The sequence below is a fragment of the Thalassophryne amazonica genome, unplaced genomic scaffold, assembly GCF_902500255.1.
Source record: "Thalassophryne amazonica unplaced genomic scaffold, fThaAma1.1, whole genome shotgun sequence".
NCBI classification, from domain to species: Eukaryota; Metazoa; Chordata; class Actinopteri; order Batrachoidiformes; family Batrachoididae; genus Thalassophryne; species Thalassophryne amazonica.
The window spans coordinates 167,404-194,620 of record NW_022986238.1 but is presented as its reverse complement, the minus strand read 5'-3'; the positions used below and the strand labels follow the sequence as shown (position 1 = coordinate 194,620).

General features: G+C 39.4%; 1 protein-coding gene and 4 pseudogenes across 1 annotated transcript; 4 read left to right on the top strand and 1 right to left on the bottom strand.

Annotated features, from left to right (window-relative positions):
- Positions 1-1,725, bottom strand: LOC117505721 (gastrula zinc finger protein XlCGF57.1-like). The gene has a single exon (XM_034165272.1). The coding sequence runs from the start codon at positions 1,723-1,725 to the stop codon at positions 184-186; it is 1,542 nt and encodes a 513-aa protein (XP_034021163.1). The 3' UTR covers positions 1-183.
- Positions 1,726-1,800: 75 nt separating this feature from the next.
- Positions 1,801-17,910, top strand: LOC117505720 (annotated as a pseudogene).
- Positions 17,911-19,514: 1,604 nt separating this feature from the next.
- On the top strand, positions 19,515-21,400 carry LOC117505719 (annotated as a pseudogene).
- Positions 20,604-22,223, top strand: LOC117505722 (annotated as a pseudogene).
- Positions 22,224-22,358: 135 nt separating this feature from the next.
- On the top strand, positions 22,359-24,936 carry LOC117505723 (annotated as a pseudogene).
- The last annotated feature ends 2,281 nt before the right edge of the window (positions 24,937-27,217 follow it).

Below are 27,217 nucleotides of genomic sequence, written 5' to 3'. Positions count from 1 at the left end.
AAAACCCTTTTCAAAAAGGGGGGTGGCAATTAACGTAAATACATAAGTCACTGACAGTGGCACACTAAATGAACTCAATCCCCCAATCCCACCTTTCTGAACACCAAAAAGGGCAGTTATCTCATCCTGCCATGAGTGGGAGCCACTCCCATTGGGCACATGTGATTCAATATTACACACAGGTCAAAGAGTCAGCGATTTGTTTGCGATATGAATTCTCATGTGTGTACTCAGAGTGCTTTTCTCACCAAATCTTTCACCACACTCTGAACAGCCAAATGGTTTCTCTCTTGCATGAATCCTCATGTGTACTTTCAGATTGCACTTTTGTCCAAATCTTTTACCACACTCTGAACAGCCAAATGGTTTTTCTCCTGCATGACTTCTCATGTGCACATTCAGATTGCCTTCTTGTCCAAATCTTTTGTCACACTCAGAGCAGCCAAATGGTTTCCTGTCTGTATGGATTATCAAGTGTTTGCTCAAACTGCTCCTATGCATAAACCTTTTGTCACAGTTGGAACAGCCAAACGGTTTACTGAAGGAATGACTTTTCATGTGTGCATTCAGACTGCTCTTTTGAACAAATCTTTTCCCACATTCCGAACAGGAAAATGGTTTCTCTCCTGTATGGATAACCATGTGTTTTTTCAGAGTGCTCTTTAACATAAATCTTTTGCCACAATCAGAACAGCCAAACGGTTTCTCCCCAGCATGAATTCTCGTGTGTACATTCAGATTGCCCTTTTGTCCAAATCTTTTGCCACAATCTAAACAGACAAATGGCTTCTTTCCTGTATGAACTCTCATATGTCTATTCAGAATGCCCTTTTGTCCAAACTGCTTATCACACACAGAACATGCAAATGGTTTTTCTCCTGTATGAATTCTCATGTGTTTGTTCAGGGTGCTCTTTTCTCCAAAGTGTTCACCACACACAGAGCAACCAAATGGTTTCTCTCCCGTGTGAATTCTTATGTGTACATTCAGATTGTCCTTCAGTCTAAATCTTTTACCACACTCTGAACAGCCAAAAGGTTTCTCTCCCGTGTGAATTCTCATGTGCACATTCAGATTACCCCTCAGTCTAAACCTTTTACCACACACTGAACAGGCAAATTGTTTCTCTCCTGCATGACTTGGGTCTCTGTCAAGGTTTTCCATTTGGTTCCAGTTTTTGCTACACTCAGAGCAGCTACACAGTTTCTCATTTGTTTGAGTACTTCTGTGTTCCTTCAAGAGGTTTCCACATTCAGAACAAGTTAATTGTTTCCTAGTAATGCTGGGTCTGCTATCACTAGCAGAGATATCACTGTTTTTCAGATTGTTTAAACCTGAATAAAGTTCTCTGGTGTGCTTCCATTCATAACTGTCATCAGTCTCAGTTTCAGGACTGTCTGAACTCCTGCCACTGGTATCTGGTTGTAAGCTGGCAACTGCTTGTGATCCTCCACAGTCTTCTCTGTCAGCTTGTGCTGTCAGTGCGCTCTGTGCAGTTGAGCTGCTGGTCAGAGCCTCACCCTCTGTGCTCTCCTGAGTTTGGTTTTGATGATCCAGTGATGTCTGTGGTTTTTTTTCATCGCTTTCAGTCTTCACAGAGACGACAGTGAAAGGAACCTTTTTGGCATCAGTGTCGTCCAGTCGCTGAAACTGCTGCCCCTCCTGACTGGTCCAGAGTTTCTCTTCAGAGAGGCGTTCTTCTTTAATCACCAACAGATGCTGCATATCTGCAAGGAAGAAACGAAATTCATGACAAAAACGTAGCAAAACACTAATTAAGATAAAGCCAAAGCAGCAGACATGAGTGAGCTACTGCTTGAATTTATTCCATTGATGAACTGATGCCATGGAAAGGCACATCAGTAATGATGTACAACTATGTCGGAAAAACATCTGAAATCCTATAAAGTAAAATCGGGATCTGCAGATATGAAACCCTGTGCTGATAAAACAGTCCAGTAAAGTGAAAAAGACTGATTAGAATAAGACAGGAAGCTTTGTTATTGTACACATACAATGAGATTAGGGGCAGAGAATAAGAAAACATATAAAGAAGCCATCGCCTATGACTCAAATAACTAACTTAGCAGACCAATTTAAAATGTGAGTGTACAAATAAGTGAAGATATGTACAAGCTCTTTAAAACAAATAAATATACATTCTAGTTAAGGCAGCGAGAATATCACATTGCACATATTTGTGAGTACAGCTCATAGGAGAGATCTTCTTGAACCTTCTTCTTGTGGACTCCCAGAAACCTAAAAGACGGCGACTCTCTCCTCCCAATCTCCGTTTATGTTGAGAGCCCATTCAATCCCATTCGCGGCAGGTGTTGCCAAATTCCACGTGATACACACAAACATCTAAAACTGCTCGCTTGGCACTTAGAAAATGTGTGGCCATTCGCGCTATTAGCACGATAACAGCCAGCAGATAATCAGTGGTGGGCACAGCTAACCAAAAAGTTAGCTTCGATAACTGGTAATCAGCTAACAGAAAAGTTATCTTTTTAACGCTAAACCATCTCAGCTACTAAGAAGCTGATTTTGAGTCTAAACACCACCAAAGCTTCTAACAGAACCAAAGGTGATTACAAACCCAAAAAGCCAATGTGCAGCGCTTCTGTCTTTGTGCACGCTGCCCCCTGCTGTAGGAAAGCGTCATTTACCCTGACAGGATACAGCGGTCCAGCCATGAGGCAGAGGTCTTGAAATGGAAAGCAGGTTTGAATTCTGGTTTTGATTTAAAAATAAAATTATTCCGGACAGAATAACTACATTAATGTAAACTCTTAAAATGTACAAAGTGATATATAACACATATCTCTTAATTTTAAAATAATGCACTAATTCTGAAGATTTGAACGTTAACACACCAAAGGGATTATGGGTAAACTAAGACTCCGCTCATACTGATTGGTTGATTTATTCATTCTATGTAAAAACCAACACAAGTGAATCAATGTACCATGTTGGTGTTTACAAATAAATGTGCTTTTGTAAAATATGTCAATTTTTCATTTGTATAAAAAAAGAAATTTTCAAGATCCCACTAGACAGCACCTAAGCGCATGCGTGATGACATCACAACTCTATCTGGTTAGGGAGACAAGGTTTCTGTCAATAACAAGAACAGTCAAAAAATGTAATGTGTGTGATAGGAATCGCCATTTGAATGTCTGAATAACGATGTCAGTCACACAAAGAAATCAAATAATAGTGAAAACATGTTCGGTGCGGTGTCATAACAGTTCAATCAGTCGCTCCGTGAGGCGTCATAACATCCGATCGGTTATCGGCTCGGTGCGGTGTTATAACAGATCAATCAGTCGCTCCGTGAGGCGTCATAGCATCAAGCTGGTTCACATGCCAAGATAATTAGGCCGATATCAGACCTGATCTTCCCCTTCCGACAATCTTAAGGACGCACCAACAATCGTGATGACACTAAATATAATCTTATCAGATATTCCTGCTGTGTGTGGTGTGTTAAGAAGGACGTGAGGAGCTAAATGTGACATGCAGCCAATCAGAAAGCGAGGTGTCTAACCTGGGAACGTTCGTGTGTGAAATCTGTTTGTGTGTGTTGTTTTTACCGTGTGGCTGACACCACACACTGTACAATTAAGCCTGTCAGATCTATGATTTGTTTTTATCTCCACGTGTGGCCTCTCAGGTTTTGGAAACCAACAGATAATTTTAAAATCCTGCAGTCGATAACACTGATATAACCCGTCGCCAGTAGATGGCAGTGTACTATGCATTTTGATGCCGGTTTTAATCACAATTAAAAGACTTTCGGCATTTGTACATAAAACAAACAGTAACAACGTCTATAAACCCAGAGAATATATTCTAAACTATATATATATATATATATATATATATATATATACACACAGTGAGGAAAATAAGCATTTGAACATGCTGCGATTTTGCAAGTTCTCCCACTTAGAAATCATGGAGGGGTCTGAAATTTTCATCTTAGGTTTATGTCCACTGTGAGAGACAATCTAAAAAAAAAAAAAAAAAAAAAAAAAAAAAAAAAAAATCCGGAATTCACAATGTATGATTTTTTTAAATAATTTATTTGTATGTTACTGCTGCAAATAAGTATTTGAACATCTGTGAAAATCAATGTTAATATTTGGTACAGTAGCCTTTGTTTGTAATTACAGAGGTCAAATGTTTCCTGTAGTTTTTCACCAGGTTTTCACACACTGCAGCAGGGATTTTGGTCCACTCCTCCATACAGATCTTCTCTAGATCTTTCAGGTTTGGAGTTTCAGCTCCCTCCAAAGATTTTCTATTGAGTTCAGGTCTGGAGACTGGCCAGGCCACTCCAGGACCTTGAAATGCTTCTTATGGAACCCCTCCTTAGTTGCCCTGGCTGTGTTTGGGGTCATTGTCATGCTGGAAGACCCAGCCATGACCCATCTTCAATGCTCTTACTGAGGGAAGGAGGTTGTTTGTCAAAATCTCGCAATACATGACCCCATCCATCCTCCCTTCAATATGGTGCAGTCGTCCTGTCCCCTTTGCAGAAGAGCACCCCCAGAGTATGATGTTTCCACCCCCATTCTTCACGGTTGAGATGGTTTTCTTGGGGTTGTTCTCATCCTCTAAACATGGTAAGTGGAGTTAATTCCAAAAAGCTCTATTCTGGTCTCATCTGACCACATGACCTTCTCCCATGCCTCCTCTGGATCATCCAGATGGTCACTGGTGAACTTCAAACGGGCCTGGACATGTGCTGGCTTGAGCCCTGCAGGATTTTAAACCATGACAGCATCATGTGTTACTAATGTAATCTTTGTGACTGTGGTCCCAGCTCTCTTCAGGTCACTGACCAGGTCCTCCTGTGTAGTTCTGAGCTTTCTCAGAATCATCCTTACCCCACAAAGTCAGATCTTGCATGGAATCCCAGACCGAGGGAGATTGACAGTCATCTTGTGTTTCTTCCACTTTCTAATAAATAATCATAACAGTTGTTGTCTTCTACCAAGCTGCTTGCCTGTTGTCCTGTAGTCCATCCCAGCCTTGTGCAGGTCTACAGTTTTGTCCCTGGTGTCCTTAGACAGCTCTTTGGTCTTGGCTATGGTGGACAGGTTGGAGTGTGACTGACTGTGTGGACAGGTGTCTTTTATACAGGTAACAACTTCAAACAGGTGCAATTAATACAGGTAAAGAGTGCAGAATAAGAGGGCTTCTTAAAGAAAAATTAACAGGTCTGTGAGAGACAGAATTCTTGCCGGTTGGTAGGTGATCAAATACTTATTTGCAGCAGTAACATACAAATAAATTACAAAAAAAAATTATAGAATGTGATTTCCGGGTTTTAGACTCTGTCTCTCTCTCTCTGCACACACACCATGTCCACACTAAAACCTATATCTGATATTTTCACTGTATAAAACTTCAGACGTGATGTTAATTTAAATAACTTATTAGTTTGGTTAAAATTTTAACCATAAGTTAAAACTGTATGCTTCTGGATGAGCTGTTACCAGTGTATTAGTATGGGGTCAAAAGAAATGAGCTTTTTTTCTTTTCTGTGACCAGTTCTCCTTTGCCTGTAGAGGGTAGAGCAGTTTCTTCTAGAACCAGCTCTTCTTTGTCTGTAGAGGATAGAACTGCGCAACAAATAGCTACGTCTGCAAAAATGTTTGCGCTCTAAAAATTATCGGACCAAAACGTATCAGAAGATAATTGGTCCGATGATGGTTTTCAAAGTTATCTGAAAAGCTAATCCGATAATGAAAACATTATCTTCGATAATTAGCGGTTAGCGGATTAGCAGAACTGTGCCCACCACTGCAGACGATCACTTCTGAGCTGGATGTGAAATTTGTCTAAGTGCCCCCACGAGGTGTGGTGCATATGTGCCTTGCACTCACTCCCCCCCAAACACATTTGGGGTGCACACCTGCATAAAATGCTCATATGTATGTACAGATCTAATCACATGGGGGCCGGACAGCGAGGTCTGAGCGTACACAGCACAGGGAGGGGCCTGTCAGCTGATGACAGCACAATGACAGCTCAGCACACATATTACAAACACAGAAACCACCACCAGGACAGTTATATGAATAATTATGACAATACCCACATTCACAATTACATAAAGAAAATGAATGACCACATGACACAGAGTGACACATTGGTCTGAGCGCTGAACGAACAGCGGGGCGTGTCCGCCCACAGCCACTGCTGTTGTAATCTCTGCTCCTGGACTTCACGTACCGTATTTTGAAGGATGTGAACTAGCAACATTGCTCCGTGAGGCGCAAGTCTCTGCTTGCTGTCCTCACGTCGAAATACATAAAACATCTTGCAGAGACTTACCAATTTCAATGCAATTTCACTGGGTACACTGTTGTAACTCATGAACTCAAAGCACAAAGTATCTGTTTAACCTAAACAAACTAAACAGTTTAACGATCTGTGGGATATGCTGACAACTATTAGCATGTGACAAACCTCAGGTTCTGTTCCTACATGTTTAAATCTGCAGTGATCACACCTATTCTTAATAAACCTAATCCGTTTTAGTCTTTACTGAAAAATTACAGACCATTAAGTGAATCTATCTTTTTGCTCTAAAATTCTTGATGAAGAGTTTGCACCGGACCTTGTGGATTATCTTGCTGAAAATAACCTATTTGAGCCACTCCAATGAGTATTTAGAATGCACCACTCCACAGAGACAGCACTTACTAAAGTGGTGAATGATGTTCTGTTTGCAACGGACTCCAATACCTCCACAGTACTGCTACTGTTAGACAGTGATGGGCACAGTTCAGAGAATCTGATAACAGATAATTATCGAAGCTAATGTTTTTACTAGCGGATTCGCTGTTCAGTTAAGTTTTAAAACCATCATCGGACCAATTATCTTTCAATAAATTTAGTTCAGATAACTTTCAGTCCGATAACTTTTTGAGCGTTTTTGAGCGAACTGAGTGTGGAACCAAACTCCTCCCTGGCCACACCTGCTGTGGCAAAACCAAAGAAGAAGAAATTAATCTCCATCTGTTCCTGTTTCACCTCTAGTGTAGTGTCCCTAAATGGTCGCTAGATGGAAGCATTGTACAGGAGTTTGGTCTGGAATGTTCACTCTGCACTGATAGGTAACAGTGAGCAGGTGTGACGACATCCATTCAGTGCAGTGGGAGCAAGCAGGGACATTGTTGGTGAGTTTGAGCCAAACTTTCTAGTTTGTTACTTTAACAACTATAATCGTGAAATACGATCAGGATATTTGTTTTACTGCAAGATTCTAGATAAAACTGATTCAAGACTGATCCAAACCTGAGTTAGTTGGCAGATTTATTCACCAAACATTTGTTTGGTTGTAAGCTGTACTTCAGCACAAGAAATATTCAGTTGGACAGAATGTACATCAAAATACGATTTATATAGCTATATTGTATACGTAGCTTGACAGCACCCTATTTAAATATGCAATTTCATGTAAATAGGCTCTTTGAGCAGGGATTCCCCATGACATCACATCAGACAACATCAACACAGGAAAGAAATTATACTACAGATGACTGGAAATGACACACATGGACAGTTTATTCAGTACACTATTAAACTGATTAACTGGAAAAATGTTTGTGGGAGCGACACAGCAGAACAGCACACACACACCGACGTTAAAAAGGTGAGGCGCGCCAGTGTGACATCACAATTTACACACACATTTATTGACAAATACTGAACACAGGAAGCAAAGGCACATAGTTATAAAAATAAAGAGTAGAAACAAGAAATAAATGCACATAACCAACCAAAATCAATAAAATAACTAAAAACGGTATTAAACAAAAACTAGTCACAAACCTGTGTCGATGGTTGGTCAAAAAATATCAAATGTGACTTACAAAGTTCATAAAATTTCTTTTCAGCACCCTTCATCACACACCTGATTTTTTTGAGTTTTAAATTAGACATCTTTTATCCAGTGTGATATGGTGGGTGGGACAGCTTCCTTCCATTTTAAGAGGATGAGACGATGAGCCAAGAGAGTTGAAAAAGCAATAACTCTACGACCTCCACTTGATAAACCCAAACCTTCAAGGGTGACCCCAAAAGTAAGGGATGTGGGGTTACTTTAGTTGCGAGCACAGTAGTAAGTGCTTCACAAACATTCTTCCAAAAAATTTGGATTTTCGGACAACTCCAAAACATATGTATCAGAGTGGCTTCCCCTGATTTACACCTATCACACATTGGGTCAATTTGAGGATACATTTTGGAAAGTTTGGATTTGTGTAGGTGGGTCTGGTGAACCACTTTAAATTGAATAAGAGAATATCTGGAGCAGACTGAAGATGAATGAATGTTCCTCAAAACATCAGCCCATACTGCCTCATTAAATGTATTTTGAAGATCCAACTCCCAAGATTGTTTAATTGTGAGAGAGGAGGGTAAATTTATATGAAAGATTAGATTGAGCATGACAGAACTGGCTTTGTTTCTGGTTGGGTCAAAGTACATGAGCTCATCAATAACATTTCAAGGAGGCTTAACTGGAAACCCAGAGGAGGACAACTGAATAAAGTGTCTTACCTGTAAATATCTAAAGAAATGAGAAGCTGGCAGGCCATACTTTTCAGACACTTTTGCAAAAGAAGCAAATGTGCGCTCAATAAAGAAATCTTTGAAATATTTTAAACCCTTACATTGCCACATGCTAAATGTAGCAATGTAAATCTAAATCTAAATGTAGCATCCTGCAATGATGGAGGGAACAGGATATTGGAAAAGATTGGACTGGAGAGGCTCATCTGCTGCAGTCCAAAATATTTTCTGAACTGTGAACAGATTTTCAAAGAATTATAAATATGGGATTGATACTTGTGGAATTAAAGGACAGGAGTACTGATGCACCAATCAAGGAGGATGGAGACCCAGGACTACAAAAGTGTTTTTTACATCTTTTGCCAGGTGGGGCCAGCGTCACTAAAGTTGTAATACAGACAACAGCAGTAAGACAAACAGAACAAGTTGCAAAGTTGCACGCCTAATAGTAGAAATGAAAACTGGGTCGTGCCGGCCCACCCTCCTGCTTAGACTTTAAGCTCCCCCTTTTTTAAGTGTTTTTTTTTTTTTTTTGCTGTTCCAAATGTAGGGTGAGATGGCTGAGTCCAATTTCTTAAAATACATGGCTGGTAAAAAAAAAAAAAAAAAAGGGGAGACACTGGAAAAAGTAAAGAAATTTAGGGATAACGGACATTTTTATTGCATTGACTCTTCCCATCAATGAGAGGAAGAGTTGACCACTGAGATAAGTCACGCTGAACCTCAACCAATAATTTACTAAAATTGTTTTTGTAGAAGTCTTTCTAAGTCTTTGTTATGGTGATACCCAGATAAACTAAACCATGTGTAGCAATATTAAAAGGAAAATTAATAGTGGTAAGCTCTAAACCATTTAGGATCAGCGGCAACAGCTCACTCTTACTTAAATTTAGTTTGTACCCGGAAATTCCCCCAAACTGGCTGAGGAGTGTTAAAATGTGAGGTATAGTGGATATTACCTGAGAAGCAAACAGCAGAAGGTCATCTGCATAGAGAAATAATTCATGTTCAATATTACATTTTGTGATGCCTTTAATTAAGTTATTGGATCTCACTGCTATAGCCAACGGTTCAATAGCCAAAACAAAGAGTAGGGGGCTAAGTGGGCACCCCTGACGGGTCCCACGTTGCAGAAAAAATGGTTTAGAGTATGAGTTATTGGTCAAAATCATAGATGTTAGATATGCAAATGTACGCTTTGCAAAGGAAGATGTCGGAGACCAGAGAATATTCATAATTGGATCTGGTTGTTCATGTGAGCTGTAAAGGTGTTATTCACTGCTCAACCATAAACATGGCAGGTTTATCAGCCTCTGAAGGACAAAAACGCCCCGTTGTTTTCCTCCAGAAGAATTTCTACGGCCTTGGGGAACTATTCGGCTGCCTTCTCTCTTATCTTCTGCAACTCCAGCACACACGGACAGAAACTGATTCATTTGCCACTCACACATTGACAGAGACTAAAACCATGCTTCCACTCCCCCCTCCTGTCCCCATACACCACCCCATCCCAGCCCCAGCTCGCGCCACTCCCTTCCCCCTCTGGGGTGCCACGCAGTTTTAGCCGCTGTAGCTCCCCGTTCCCCCCCAAGCTGGTGGTGGCACAACTACATGTTGCTGCGGCCCCCCCACACTCACATCGCCTCAATTCGGAAAATGGACTGTTTCAAGTTTAGTGCACATAAACAATGTCAAATGTATATGTGTTGTTTTTAATTCGGACGTGTGCCATTATTACGGTAAACAAGTAATAATTGTGCATTAATTGCTGTATCTTGTCTGTGGGAATGTGAGTGTGGACGTAATCTCGTTGCTGTTGCACTTGTAATGACAATGACAATAAATCTCATCCATCCATCCATGCATATAAAATTTTAACCCAAGAAGTGAATGACTTGGCAAATCCAAATCTGTCCAGAACTTCGATACCCCTATTCAACTCAGTCAAATGCTTTCTCTGCAGAAATTTCTGGCAAGGACCAAAACCCCTTGTGGGGGGTGGGGGGGTCTGGGGATTCTCCCCCATAAAAATATGAAAATCTCAGATGCATTCCGGTGCATTTTCAGGTCTATTTACCCATCCAAAAAATTAATTTTTTTTCTTGGGTCAGGTCAGTTCTTCCAACCCAGTCTTTTCACACAACTTTACATTTTGTCCCAAAAAGTACACAGTAAAGCAAGTGACAATTCAAAGAACTCAAAAATAATATTTCTTAGTATCAGTTCAAATGAAACAATAGAAGCATTTATGGACACAGGTGCATCGCTGAGCACATCAAAGAGACATGTTTGTTTTGGATCTGAACAGTTCACATTAAACTGTCTGGGTCAAAATGTCCCACATCATCATCTTTGTCTACAAACTCTGCACAGACATTCCACGGCATATCGTGTCCAGATTTTACACACCAGTTCATGAGCTTAGATGAGAAAAAGCCACAAAAGTTCATGAAGAAAGAGAAAGGATAACCTTTGGTTACGCAAGAATTACATCTGCAGAATTCTGTCTGGAGAACACAAAATCTAAGAAAATGGGGCAAGTTAAATGGGAAAACAAGTGTTCACCAATTTTATCTAAGAGTTATTAAATGCAGTGTTGGAATTAAAAATGTATGTCAATTTTCTAAATGTTTATATAATCTAAAATAAAGTTGTAATGGTTTAACCTAGGTTTTTTTTTTTTTTACTGTTTTGAGTGGATTTACACAGTACAGGTCAAAATAATCTGCAATATAATCAATGTCAGTGTTTTTCATCATGAGAGTTAACAAATATAATAAAAAGTTGCCAACATTTGTTGTCTCATGCATAAAGCAAGTTATCACCATCATCATCATAAAAAAAAAATCTTATCTCCCTGGTTTGTCTTTCTGACATACACTCAACAAAAATATAAACGCAACACTTTTGGTTTTGCTCCCATTTTGTATGAGATGAACTCAAAGATCTAAAACTTTTTCCACATACACAATATCACCATTTCCCTCAAATATTGTTCACAAACCAGTCTAAATCTGTGATAGTGAGCACTTCTCCTTTGCTGAGATAATCCATCCCACCTCACAGGTGTGCCATATCAAGATGCTGATTAGACACCATGATTAGTGCACAGGTGTGCCTTAGACTGCCCACAATAAAAGGCCACTCTGAAAGGTGCAGTTTTATCACACAGCACAATGCCACAGATGTCGCAAGATTTGAGGGAGCGTGCAATTGGCATGCTGACAGCAGGAATGTCAACCAGAGCTGTTGCCCGTGTATTGAATGTTCATTTCTCTACCATAAGCCGTCTCCAAAGGTGTTTCAGATAATTTGGCAATACATCCAACCAGCCTCACAACCGCAGACCACGTGTAACCACACCAGCCCAGGACCTCCACATCCAGCATGTTCACCTCCAAGATCGTCTGAGACCAGCCACTCGGACAGCTGCTGAAACAGTCGGTTGTGAGAGAACAGAGAAGTTTCAGAAGAAGTCAGTTTCAGCATTTTATCCGGATATTCCACTGTTAAAGGAGCCTAAGCAATGCCTCAACTTAACCCAAACCCCTGATTAATGGCATAATTAACTTGCTCTTGCTTGCCTCTACTGGTGGTTGGCTCTCACTGCGGTATTGTATCACTTCCTGTTCCGGAGCACAGCGGTGTTTTTCTGTATCTGTTAGCTGTTTAATCTGTGCAGTTAGATTGATCTAGTTATCTAGATTACGATTTGTTTCCCAGTGTAATCTTCACGTGCCTTAACTAAAGCACTCCTTCTGCTGAATCACCTCTAAATTATTTACACATTATTCACTTTGCGTGTTTTTAGGAATCTGCTAGCTTAGCGTAGCTACTAGCTCTTAGCCGATTTAGCATGGCGGCTTCTCCTGTCTCTCCCGCACTTTTCTGCTCTGGGTGTGAAATGTTTAGTTATTCCTTGGCCTCCTTTAGCAGTAACGGTACTTGTAATAAGTGTAGCTTATTCGTAGCTTTGGAGGCCAGGCTGGGCGAATTGGAGACTCGGCTCCGCACCGTGGAAAATTCTACAGCTAGCCAGGCCCCTGTAGTCGGTGCGGACCAAGGCAGCTTAGCCGGCGTTAGTTACCCCCTGGCAGATCCCAAGCAGCCGGGAAAGCAGGCCGACTGGGTGACTGTTAGGAGGAAGCGTAGCCCTAAACAGAAGCCCAGTGTACACCGCCAACCCGTTCACATCTCTAACCGTTTTTCCCCACTCGACGAGGATCAAACTCTGGTTATTGGCGACTCTGTTTTGAGAAATGTGAAGTTAGCGACACCAGCAACCATAGTCAATTGTCTTCCGGGGGCCAGAGCAGGCGACATTGAAGGAAATTTGAAACTGCTGGCTAAGGCTAAGCGTAAATTTGGTAAGATTGTAATTCACGTCGGCAGTAATGACACCCGGTTACGCCAATCGGAGGTCACTAAAATTAACATTAAATCGGTGTGTAACTTTGCAAAAACAATGTCGGACTCTGTAGTTTTCTCTGGGCCCCTCCCCAATCAGACCGGGAGTGACATGTTTAGCCGCATGTTCTCCTTGAATTGCTGGCTGTCTGAGTGGTGTCCAAAGAATGAGGTGGGCTTCATAGATAATTGGCAAAGCTTCTGGGGAAAACCTGGTCTTGTTAGGAGAGACGGCATCCATCCCACTTTGGATGGAGCAGCTCTCATTTCTAGAAATCTGGCCAATTTTCTTAAATCCTCCAAACCGTGACTATCCAGGGTTGGGACCAGGAAGCAGAGTTGTAGTCTTACACACCTCTCTGCAGCTTCTCTCCCCCTGCCATCCCCTCATTACCCCATCCCCGTAGAGACGGTGCCTGCTCCCAGACTACCAATAACCAGCAAAAATCTATTTAAGCATAAAAATTCAAAAAGAAAAAATAATATAGCACCTTCAACTGCACCACAGACTAAAACAGTTAAATGTGGTCTATTAAACATTAGGTCTCTCTCTTCTAAGTCCCTGTTGGTAAATGATATAATAATTGATCAACATATTGATTTATTCTGCCTTACAGAAACAGTTACAGCAGGATGAATATGTTAGTTTAAATGAGTCAACACCCCCGAGTCACACTAACTGTCAGAATGCTCGTAGCACGGGCCGGGGCGGAGGATTAGCAGCAATCTTCTATTCCAGCTTATTAATTAATCAAAAACCCAGACAGAGCTTTAATTCATTTGAAAGCTTGACTCTTAGTCTTGTCCATCCAAATTGGAAGTCCCAAAAACCAGTTTTATTTGTTATTATCTATCGTCCACCTGGTCGTTACTGTGAGTTTCTCTGTGAATTTTCAGACCTTTTGTCTGACTTAGTGCTTAGCTCAGATAAGATAATTATAGTGGGCGATTTTAACATCCACACAGATTCTGAGAATGACAGCCTCAACACTGCATTTAATCTATTGATAGACTCTATTGGCTTTGCTCAAAAAGTAAATGAGTCCACCCACCACTTTAATCATATCTTAGATCTTGTTCTAACTTATGGTATGGAAATTGAAGACTTAACAGTATTCCCTGAAAACTCCCTTCTGTCTGATCATTTCTTAATAACATTTACATTTACTCTGATGGACTACCCAGCAGTGGGGAATAAGTTTCATTACACTAGAAGTCTTTCAGAAAGCGCTGTAACTAGGTTTAAGGATATGATTCCTTCTTTATGTTCTCTAATGCCATATACCAACACAGTGCAGAGTAGCTACCTAAACTCTGTAAGTGAGATAGAGTATCTCGTCAACAGTTTTACATCCTCATTGAAGACAACTTTGGATGCTGTAGCTCCTCTGAAAAAGAGAGCTTTAAATCAGAAGTGCCTGACTCGGTGGTATAACTCACAAACTCGTAGCTTAAAGCAGATAACCCGTAAGTTGGAGAGGAAATGGCGTCTCACTAATTTAGAAGATCTTCACTTAGTCTGGAAAAAGAGTCTGTTGCTCTATAAAAAAGCCCTCCGTAAAGCTAGGACATCTTTCTACTCATCACTAATTGAAGAAAATAAGAACAACCCCAGGTTTCTTTTCAGCACTGTAGCCAGGCTGACAAAGAGTCAGAGCTCTATTGAGCTGAGTATTCCATTAACTTTAACTAGTAATGACTTCATGACTTTCTTTGCTAACAAAATTTTAACTATTAGAGAAAAAATTACTCATAACCATCCCAAAGACGTATCGTTATCTTTGGCTGCTTTCAGTGATGCCGGTATTTGGTTAGACTCTTTCTCTCCGATTGTTCTGTCTGAGTTATTTTCATTAGTTACTTCATCCAAACCATCAACATGTTTATTAGACCCCATTCCTACCAGGCTGCTCAAGGAAGCCCTACCATTATTTAATGCTTCGATCTTAAATATGATCAATCTATCTTTGTTAGTTGGCTGTGTACCACAGGCTTTTAAGGTGGCAGTAATTAAACCATTACTTAAAAAGCCATCACTTGACCCAGCTATCTTAGCTAATTATAGGCCAATCTCCAACCTTCCTTTTCTCTCAAAAATTCTTGAAAGGGTAGTTGTAAAACAGCTAACTGATCATCTGCAGAGGAATGGTCTATTTGAAGAGTTTCAGTCAGGTTTTAGAATTCATCATAGTACAGAAACAGCATTAGTGAAGGTTACAAATGATCTTCTTATGGCCTCGGACAGTGGACTCATCTCTGTGCTTGTTCTGTTAGACCTCAGTGCTGCTTTTGATACTGTTGACCATAAAATTTTATTACAGAGATTAGAGCATGCCATAGGTATTAAAGGCACTGCGCTGCGGTGGTTTGAATCATATTTGTCTAATAGATTACAATTTGTTCATGTAAATGGGGAATCTTCTTCACAGACTAAAGTTAATTATGGAGTTCCACAAGGTTCTGTGCTAGGACCAATTTTATTCACTTTATACATGCTTCCCTTAGGCAGTATTATTAGACGGTATTGCTTAAATTTTCATTGTTACGCAGATGATACCCAGCTTTATCTATCCATGAAGCCAGAGGACACACACCAATTAGCTAAACTGCAGGATTGTCTTACAGACATAAAGACATGGATGACCTCTAATTTCTTGCTTTTAAACTCTGATAAAACTGAAGTTATTGTACTTGGCCCCACAAATCTTAGAAACATGGTGTCTAACCAGATCCTTACTCTGGATGGCATTACCCTGACCTCTAGTAATACTGTGAGAAATCTTGGAGTCATTTTTGATCAGGATATGTCATTCAAAGCGCATATTAAACAAATATGTAGGACTGCTTTTTTGCATTTACGCAATATCTCTAAAATCAGAAAGGTCTTGTCTCAGAGTGATGCTGAAAAACTAATTCATGCATTTATTTCCTCTAGGCTGGACTATTGTAATTCATTATTATCAGGTTGTCCTAAAAGTTCCCTAAAAAGCCTTCAGTTAATTCAAAATGCTGCAGCTAGAGTACTGACGGGGACTAGAAGGAGAGAGCATATCTCACCCATATTGGCCTCTCTTCATTGGCTTCCTGTTAATTCTAGAATAGAATTTAAAATTCTTCTTCTTACTTATAAGGTTTTGAATAATCAGGTCCCATCTTATCTTAGGGACCTCGTAGTACCATATCACCCCAATAGAGCGCTTCGCTCTCAGACTGCAGGCTTACTTGTAGTTCCTAGGGTTTGTAAGAGTAGAATGAGAGGCAGAGCCTTCAGCTTTCAGGCTCCTCTCCTGTGGAACCAGCTCCCAATTCAGATCAGGGAGACAGACACCCTCTCTACTTTTAAGATTAGGCTTAAAACTTTCCTTTTTGCTAAAGCTTATAGTTAGGGCTGGATCAGGTGACCCTGAACCATCCCTTAGTTATGCTGCTATAGACGTAGACTGCTGGGGGGTTCCCATGATGCACTGTTTCTTTCTCTTTTTGCTCTGTATGCACCACTCTGCATTTAATCATTAGTGATCAATCTCTGCTCCCCTCCACAGCATGTCTTTTTCCTGGTTCTCTCCCTCAGCCCCAACCAGTCCCAGCAGAAGACTGCCCCTCCCTGAGCCTGGTTCTGCTGGAGGTTTCTTCCTGTTAAAAGGGAGTTTTTCCTTCCCACTGTAGCCAAGTGCTTGCTCACAGGGGGTCGTTTTGACCGTTGGGGTTTTACATAATTATTGTATGGCCTTGCCTTACAATATAAAGCGCCTTGGGGCAACTGTTTGTTGTGATTTGGCGCTATATAAAAAAATTGATTGATTGATTGATTGAGCATGTGAAGCAGCTATAGGGATTGCTCTTCTAGTTGCTACCACCCGCACACATGCAACAGACCGCTTATCATCCATAACCATCCTACACCACCTTTGACTTCCTAAAGCACATGTAGAAGCCCCTATCGCAGGGTCAATAGTTCTTGCCGCCATTCTCCTCAAACTAGGAGGCTATGGCATAATTCGTATTCTCCCCCTTCTCAAACCTCTTCCCTACCAAATAGCTTACCCTTTTATTATTTTAGCAATCTGGGGCATCATTATAACAAGCTCAATTTGCCTCTGTCAAATAGACCTTAAATCCTTAATCGCCTACTCATCAGTGAGCCATATAGGCTTAGTCATCGCAAGCATCTTAATTCAAACTCAATGAAGCATCACTGGCGCAATCATATTAATAATTGCCCACGGTTTTACCTCTTCCATATTATTCTGCTTAGCTAACACAAACTATGAACGAGTCCATAGTCGAACTATACTATTAACTCGAGGGTTACAAATTATCCTTCCACTTATATCTACATGATGACTTCTTTCATGCCTTCTTAACCTGGCCCTCCCCCCAACTCTTAATCTTATAGCAGAACTAACTATTATTATATCACTATTTAAATGATGTCCATGAACCCTAATCTTTACAGGCACCGGAGTTCTCATCACCGCCACTTACTCCTTATCAATATTTCTCATCACCCAAAAGGCCAATCCCACCCAAATCCCTTATTATTCCAACTCACTCACGAGAACACCTCCTTCTATTCCTTCACATCACCCCACTCCTCCTCCTCTCCATTAAACCTGCCCTAATTTCAGGGGCTTTTATTTAGTAAAACACACTCCAACCTAAACTCTAGAACATTATGCCTTATAATGATCTCGAGTTTTTCTCGCTTTTAAGCATGTTTATGTACTAATACATATTATGTATGTATTAGGACACTCATTTTTTTCGAACATTAATTGATATTACCCAAGAAACCTATTAAAAAAGTCATATACAACGAACTATTTCCTTGTTAATGACACACCCATCTTTTTCGACATAACTTTCAAGTTTATATTACAACTATATTTCTTAATATAAATAACAGTGAAATCACCCTACCTAATTATACTCTAATATAAGATTTTAAAAATAAATATTATTGCATTTCCAAAAATCTAGAAATATCTTAATAGCATATCATCTTATACCTGTCTGAGAAATCTCAGGTACATTTCTCACAAGTATCCCCAACCCAAAATGCGTTTAACACACACTGCGCACTTTACCCACTTATTACCCATGATCCCATCAGCCGGGCGTTCTCTCTACGGTGCCTGGGGTGTAGAATCATCTCAGGAACATCTCACCAATTATCGCGTCACCCCGTGAATACGTGCTCCGATTGAAATGTGTTAATGGCGATTACCCATGATCCCATCAGCCGAGCGTTCTCTCTAAAGTGCCTGGGGTTTTTTTTTTTGGTAGCCTTTCCTCCGCATTTCAGAGTGCAGAGCGTCAATGATAATCAAGTTGGTACATTTTCTCTTGTATTTAAAAATTCAGATCATTCACTTAAACTTTGAAACAAGGGATTGCATATACTGTACTAGTACATAATATTTTCTCTTTCATCAATCATTCCATCGTTTCCCCCCGGGGTATTTTGCGTTTGTTCCCCCAAACCCCCTAACTAGTAAAATTAGGCTTATCCAAAAACCAATCAAAACAAAACCATTCAACAATTCAAATAAATATATTATAAACTTAGGCTTATAATTTGATTAAATACATCAATTACCTAAATTATATAAGTTTATTAACCAAACAAAGTACTAACTTCCTTAATTATATACCCTAAATATATAACAAACACAATCATTACCCCCCCCGTTCTATAGCTCTTTAAGTATTTCTTTGGCCTAACCTAAAATTAGGCTTAGTTATATCCCCTTATAAATACCTTAATTATTTCATCCTGTATAATCTATACTTGAACTATCAAAAACGATCGCACCACCACACACGAACATGGTATTTTTAAACAATTTATCATTTTATTCATTTTTTAATAAAATTTTTACACAATAACCTGAAATCTGGCTTAATTCTATAACCCTAATTTATCGAGTTTAACCATTTTTACCCAAAATCTTCTAGATCTTTTTTATGTACCTTGTTCATATCTTGTACTGGTACATAGATCCCCCACCCCTTTGGATCCCTAACACCCCCCCCCCCACCCCCCCAGTTGCACAGCCCAAGAAAACAACTATTCAAAGAAAGAAGACTTAAACCTCTACTATTGGCCCCCAAAGCCAAAATTCTACTTAAACTATTCTTTGCTGTACACGCTAATGTAGCTTACATAAAGCATATTGATGAAAACGATAAGAAGAATGTCTAATTCCAGAAGCAATTAGGGAGCTATGCCTGAAAAAGGACCACCTTGATAGGGTGAAACATGAAAGCACTAATCTTTCTAACGCCTAGAAAAAAAGGTCTTGAACCTATCCCTGGGAGATCAAAACTCCCTGTGCTCCCTCTACACCACCTTCTAGTAAAATAAGCTAAATTAAGCTTTTGGGCTCATACCCCAAAAATGTTGGCCATTCCTTCTTTTACTAATGAGTCCTATAATCCTATCCCTTTTCCTATTAAATTTAGGCCTAGGTACTACCATTACCTTTGCTAGCTCCCACTGATTACTTGCCTGGATGGGTTTAGAACTAAATACACTAGCCATTATCCCACTTATGGTTCAACAGCACCACCCTCGCGCAACTGAAGCATCCATTAAATATTTCTTAGTCCAAGCACTTGCCTCTGCCCTATTACTATTTTCTAGCACATCAAACGCCTGACTAACAGGTCAATGGTGTATTAACGAAATAAATCACCCATTATTTAGTTCTATTATAGTCCTAGCTCTCTCCCTAAAAACAGGACTAGCACCCCTCCATGCTTGGCTCCCAGAAGTCCTCCAAGGCTTAAACCTAATTACAGGGCTAATCCTTTCTACATGACAAAAACTTGCCCCACTAATTCTTCTTCTTCAAATTCCACAAATTAACAATACCTTACTAATAACCCTAGCCCTTCTATCCATATTAGTAGGCGGCTGAGGCGGCCTCAACCAAACACAATTACGTAAAATTATAGCCTATTCCTCCATCGCCCATTTAGGCTGAATCATTATTATTGTCAAAATTTCCCCGATAATTACACTCATAACTATAACTATTTATATCATAATAACATATTCCCTATTTATTATATTTTACCTAAATAAAACCTACAACATCAATAGCCTAGCCCTATCCTGAACTAAAGCTCCAATCATAATAACCTCAATAATTATGATTCTTCTAACCATGGGTGGACTACCCCCATTAACTGGTTTCCTACCAAAATGACTTATTCTCCAACAATTAGCTAATCATAACCTAATTTTCCTAGCTACTATAACTGCACTCTCCTCCCTACTTAGCCTCTTCTTCTACCTCCGACTATCATATAGCCTAACACTAACCACACCACCCAACAATATATCCTTTTCTTTACCATGACGTCTAAACCAACCCAACCTAAACTCCTCTCTTCCCATCTCCGTTTTACTATCCACAATATTACTTCCACTAACCCCCCTTTTAGAAATAATTTTTCTTTAAGCCTAGGTTAATAAACACTAACAACTTAGGATTTGCAATCCTACATGTAAAACACCTCTAAGCTTCAAAACAGGGGTTAAGGATCATTTGACCAAGAGCCTTCAAAGCCCTAAGAGAAAGCCTCAACCTTTCAACCCCTAAACAACACCCATGTTAATTACACGTTGAATATTCTCAACTAATCACAAAGACATTGGCACCCTTTACTTAATTTTTGGTGCCTGAGCAGCAATAGTCGGCATAGCCCTCAGCTTACTTATCCGAACAGAACTAGCCCAACCCGGTTCACTCCTCGGAAACGACCAAATCTACAACGTCATTGTTACCGCCCATGCCTTTATTATAATTTTCTTTATAGTAATACCTATTATAATTGGAGGCTTCGGTAACTGACTAATCCCATTAATAATTGGGGCCCCAGATATAGCCTTCCCACGAATAAATAACATAAGCTTTTGACTCCTCCCACCATCATTTCTTCTACTACTAGCCTCCTCTATCGTTGAAAGCGGCGCTGGCACTGGCTGAACTGTTTACCCCCCTCTTGCCGGAAACCTGGCCCATGCAGGCGCTTCCGTAGACCTCGCCATCTTCTCACTTCACCTTGCAGGAGTATCCTCCATCTTAGGCGCAATTAACTTCATTACTACAATTATTAATATAAAACCCCCAATTACTACACAATATCAAACACCATTATTCATTTGATCAACACTAGTAACCGCTGTACTCCTGCTCCTATCACTACCTGTACTAGCAGCTGGCATTACAATACTTCTCACAGACCGAAACCTTAATACAACATTCTTTGATCCAGCTGGAGGCGGCGACCCTATTCTATACCAACACCTCTTCTGATTTTTCGGCCATCCAGAAGTCTATATTCTCATTTTACCCGGATTCGGAATAATCTCCCACGTAGTAACATTTTATTCAGGTAAAACAGAACCCTTCGGATATATAGGCATAGTATGAGCCATAGTAGCTATTGGCTTCCTCGGCTTCATCGTGTGAGCCCACCATATATTTACCGTAGGAATAGATGTTGATACCCGCGCCTACTTTACTTCCGCAACAATAGTAATTGCTATTCCAACAGGCGTTAAAGTCTTTAGCTGATTAGCTACAATCCACGGAGGTTCCATTTCATGAGACCCCCCCCTTCTATGAGCACTCGGCTTCATCTTCCTATTTACTGTCGGAGGCCTCACAGGCATTATCTTAGCAAACTCATCACTAGATATTGTTCTCCACGATACATACTACGTAGTTGCCCACTTTCATTATGTACTTTCAATAGGCGCTGTATTTGCAATTATAGCTGGATTTACCCACTGATTTCCCCTATTTACAGGCTATACTCTAAACAACTCATTCTTAAAAGTCCAGTTTTACGTTATATTTATCGGCGTTAATCTTACATTCTTTCCTCAACATTTCCTAGGATTAGCTGGAATACCACGACGCTACTCAGATTACCCAGACGCCTATACTTCTTGAAACCTAGTCTCCTCAATAGGGTCTACCATTTCACTAACCGCAACTATTCTACTCCTATTCATTATTTGAGAAGCCTTCTCATCAAAACGCAAAGTCCTTACCGTCCAACTTATGTCTACTAATGTAGAATGATTAAACAACACTCCTCCCCCGTACCACACTTTTGAAGAAGTTCCATTCGTCCTCTCTCCCAAAAGTAGACCTATAATCTTATACTAAGAGTACCACTAACTCTGCCTTTATCTATACCCACCTCAGTAAATATAGTTTAACAAAACACTAGATTGTGATTCTAGAAATAGGAGACCAAATCTCCTTATTCACCGCCTCCTTTCGCCTGTGCCCTAACACTTATTTTTTATACGCACCACGACACAATCCTCGAGTTATCTCTAACACTACAAATAAAGTTAAAAATAATACCCACCCTCCAATTATTAATATTTTACCACACAACCCATACATTTCCCCTACCCCTACATCGCCCAATAAATTACTTAATTCACAACCAATATCTAAAACCCAAACTTCATCCAACCATCATTGTCAAAAAACCCCTAAAATACTAATTACAAAAACCATATATAACACTCCCCCATATAATGTCCCCCTCAATGATACTTCAGGATATGGATCAGTAGCTAATGCTGTTGTATAAACAAACACGACCATTATCCCCCCTAAATAAATTAAAAATAGTATTAAAGATAAGAAAAACTCCCCAACCTCACTTAACAATACACAACCCATGCCAGCAACAACTACTATACCCAACGCCCCGAAATAAGGAGAAGGATTACAAGCCACTACCGCCACTCCCAAAACCATTATAATTACCACTAAAATCATTAAATATACCATTATTCTAACTAGGATTTAACCTAGATCTATGACCTGAAAAATCACAGTTATAATTTAACTATTAGAATATAATGACACTTCTCCGAAAACGTAACCCACTCCTAAATATTATTAATAAAACTATTTTAGATCTCCCCTCTCCATCCAACCTTTCCATTTGATGAAACACTGGATCTCTTCTAGGACTATGCCTAATTATACAAATAATCACCGGCGTCTTCATTGCAATACATTATATCCCAGACACAACTATAGCCTTCCCATCCCTTGCACATTTAACCCGTGATGTCAACTACGGCTGATTTCTTCGTAATCTCCATGCCAACGGAGCCTCTATCTTTTTCATTTGCATATATCTTCACATTGCCCGAGGCCTCTACTATGCTTCCTACCTTAATAAAGAAACCTGAAACATTGGAGTAATTATCTTCCTAATAACAATACTAACAGCCTTTATAGGTTACGTCCTTCCATGAGGCCAAATGTCTTTCTGAGCCGCAACTGTAATCACTAACTTACTTTCCGCTATTCCATATTTAGGACAATCATTAGTCGAATGACTCTGAGGTGGTTTCTCTGTCGACGCCCGCACCGTTACACGCTTTTTTTCCCTACACTTTATCTTTCCATTTATTATCTTAGCTCTAGTCCTCAACCACCTACTCTTCCTCCATGAAAACGGCTCTTCCAACCCATTAGGTCTAAACCCAAATCTCGACAAAATTCCATTTCACCCATACTATTCCATTAAAGATATTCTAGGTTTTCACTTAGTTCTACTTCTCCTAACCTTCATCTGCCTGTTCTACCCAAATCTATTTACAGACCCAGAAAACCTCACCCCAGCTAACCCTATAGTCACCCCCACCCACATTAAACCTGAATGATACTTCCTATTCGCCTACGCAATTCTACAAGCATTCCCTAATAAGTTGGGAGGTGTCCTAGCCTTAGTAATATCCGTCCTAATCCTATTTCTCGCCCCTATTTTACACACATCACAACACACCTCCATATCATTTCGCCCAATCTCCCAAATTTTCTTCTGAATTTTCATCGCTAATTTTATTATCCTCTCATGCGCCGGAGGCCTTCCAGTAGAGGAACCATATACTACTTTAGGTCGAGTTTCAACAATAATTTACTTTTCCATTTTCCTTATTTTTTTGCCTTTAGCTGGAATGCTAGACAATTTTTTGATTAAAAAATCCATAAACTCGTAAAAACCTAAACAACAACACACTCCAACCTAAACTCTAGAACATTATGCCTTATAATGATCTCGAGTTTTTCTCGCTTTTAAGCATGTTTATGTACTAATACATATTATGTATGTATTAGGACACTCATTTTTTTCGAACATTAATTGATATTACCCAAGAAACCTATTAAAAAAGTCATATACAACGAACTATTTCCTTGTTAATGACACACCCATCTTTTTCGACATAACTTTCAAGTTTATATTACAACTATATTTCTTAATATAAATAACAGTGAAATCACCCTACCTAATTATACTCTAATATAAGATTTTAAAAATAAATATTATTGCATTTCCAAAAATCTAGAAATATTTTAATAGCATATCATCTTATACCTGTCTGAGAAATCTCAGGTACATTTCTCACAAGTATCCCCAACCCAAAATGCGTTTAACACACACTGCGCACTTTACCCACTTATTACCCATGATCCCATCAGCCGGGCGTTCTCTCTACGGTGCCTGGGGTGTAGAATCATCTCAGGAACATCTCACCAATTATCGCGTCACCCCGTGAATACGTGCTCCGATTGAAATGTGTTAATGGCGATTACCCATGATCCCATCAGCCGAGCGTTCTCTCTAAAGTGCCTGGGGTTTTTTTTTTTGGTAGCCTTTCCTCCGCATTTCAGAGTGCAGAGCGTCAATGATAATCAAGTTGGTACATTTTCTCTTGTATTTAAAAATTCAGATCATTCACTTAAACTTTGAAACAAGGGATTGCATATACTGTACTAGTACATAATATTTTCTCTTTCATCAATCATTCCATCGTTTCCCCCCGGGGTATTTTGCGTTTGTTCCCCCAAACCCCCTAACTAGAAAAATTAGGCTTATCCAAAAATCAATTAAAACAAAACCATTTAACAATTCAAATAAATATATTATAAACTTAGGCTTATAATTTAATCAAATACAATGTATTAATTACCTAAATATAAAAATTTACTAACAAACAAATAATAACTTTCCTAATTATATGCCCTAAATATATAACACAATTACTCCCCCGTCTTATAATTCCTTTAAATATTTCTTTAACTAATCAAATAAACTTATTATACCCCCTACTATACCTCAATTATTTTATTTTATATAACCAATACTTAAACCATTAAAAACAATTACATCATGCCCTCACACAAACGTGATATTTTAAAATAATTGATTATTTTATTCATTTTTAATAAATTTCTATATAATAACCTAAAATCCGGCTTAATTCTATAACCCTAATTCATCGAGTTTGATCATTTTTACCCAAAATCTTCTAGATTTTTTTTATGTACCTTGTTCATATCTTGTATTAGTACATAAATTCCCCCACCCCTTTAGCAGCCACAATAACCTTTGAACCCTATCCCCGCCATAAATTACCTTAACCCTATATATTCTACAACTCCTATTAAGTCACCACCCACCCCTAAAAACTCAAAACATCTATCTCCCTATTTCTAACAATACACACTAAATCTCACATACCTTAACTAAAAATTTGGTCCTAGTTTTATTATCAACTTTTACTAAGATTATACATGCAAATCTCTATTCACCAGTGAGAATGCCCATAACCCTAAAAGACTAATGGAGCAGATATCAGGCACGCACCTGCAGCCCACAACATCTTGCTTAGCCACACCTCCAAAGACACAGCAGTAACTAATATTAGGCAATAGGTGAAAGCCTGACCTAGTTATAGTAAATATAGTTGGTCAAATTCGTGCCAGCCACCGCGATTACATGAATAACTAGAGTTGATAAACCCGGTACAAAGGGTGGTTAATTTATAAACAGATAAAGTCAAATATACCCACAGCTGTATAAACCTAAATTATAGTAGAAGCCCAATTCAGAAAGAAACTTTATTTCTTTGACACCACGTAAACTACAGCACAAACTGGGATTAGACACCCCACTATGCTTAGTCCTAAACTTTGTTACCGCCAGGGCACTACGACCTACCGCTTAAAAACCAAAAGACCTGACGGTGCTTTACTCCACCTAGAGGAGCCTGTTTCATAACCGATAATCCACGCTTTACCTTACCCTTTCTCGCATTCAGCTTATATACCGCCGTCTTCAGTCTATCTTAAAAAGATCAACACTAGGCATAGTTTAATTTCCTTCAGAACGTCAGGTCGAGGCGTAGCCTATGAAAGGGTGCAAAATGGGCTACATTCCCTCCCAGGGAATACGAAATAAGCACTGAAAAATGCTTAAGAAGGAGGATTTAGAAGTAAGTAAGCTTAGAATAGCCTACTGAAACCAGCCCTAAAGCATGTACATACCGCCCGTCACCCTCCCCATCCAACTACTAATCCTAACATAAACCGCACTCAAAAGGATAAGGGGAGGTAAGTCGTAACAAGGTAAGTGTACTAGAAAGTGTACTTGAAAAACAAAGTATAGCTAAAACAAAGCATCTCCCTTACACTGAGAAGATGTCCTCTAACCAGGACTACCTTGACACGCCCAATTGCTAGTCGAAACACATACACATATATAATCACATAAATAACCTAAAAACACTAACAAAATATTTACCTCTTTAGTATAGATGATAGAAAAAGCTAAATGAACTATAGAAAAAGTACCGCAAGGGAATGCTGAAAAAGAATTGAAATAAATATATCAGCACTAAAAAGTAGGCCTTAACCCCCGTACCTTTTGCATCATGGACTAGCTAGTCTAATAAGCACAGACCTCCTTCAGCTTCATCCCCCGAAACTACATGAGCTACTTCAGGCCATCAATTTTAAAGGATTATCCTAATCTCTGTGGCAAAAGAGTAGGAAGAGCCTCAAGTAGAGACGACACATCTACCGAATGTAGTAATAGCTGGTTGCTTAAGAAATGAATAAAAGTTCAGCCTTGTAAATCTTAATTTCACCTGTAGAACCATAAGACTTACAAGAGTCATCAAATGGGGGACAGCCCCTTTGATATCAGAAACAACTGCTAAACAGGATAAAGTTCATAATTTATAATATTACCATTAAAGTAGGCTTAACACCAACCACCTTTAGAGAAAGCGTTAAAGCTCAAACCATTGACACCAAATCCCGATAAATTAACTTATTCCCCTCAACCTATTAAGCTATACCACACTATGGTAAAAATAATG

Bases quoted from the DNA above. Each gene is read 5' to 3' on its own strand.
- LOC117505721 (XM_034165272.1), bottom strand. From the start codon at position 1,725: ATGCAGCATCTGTTGGTGATTAAAGAAGAACGCCTCTCTGAAGAGAAA.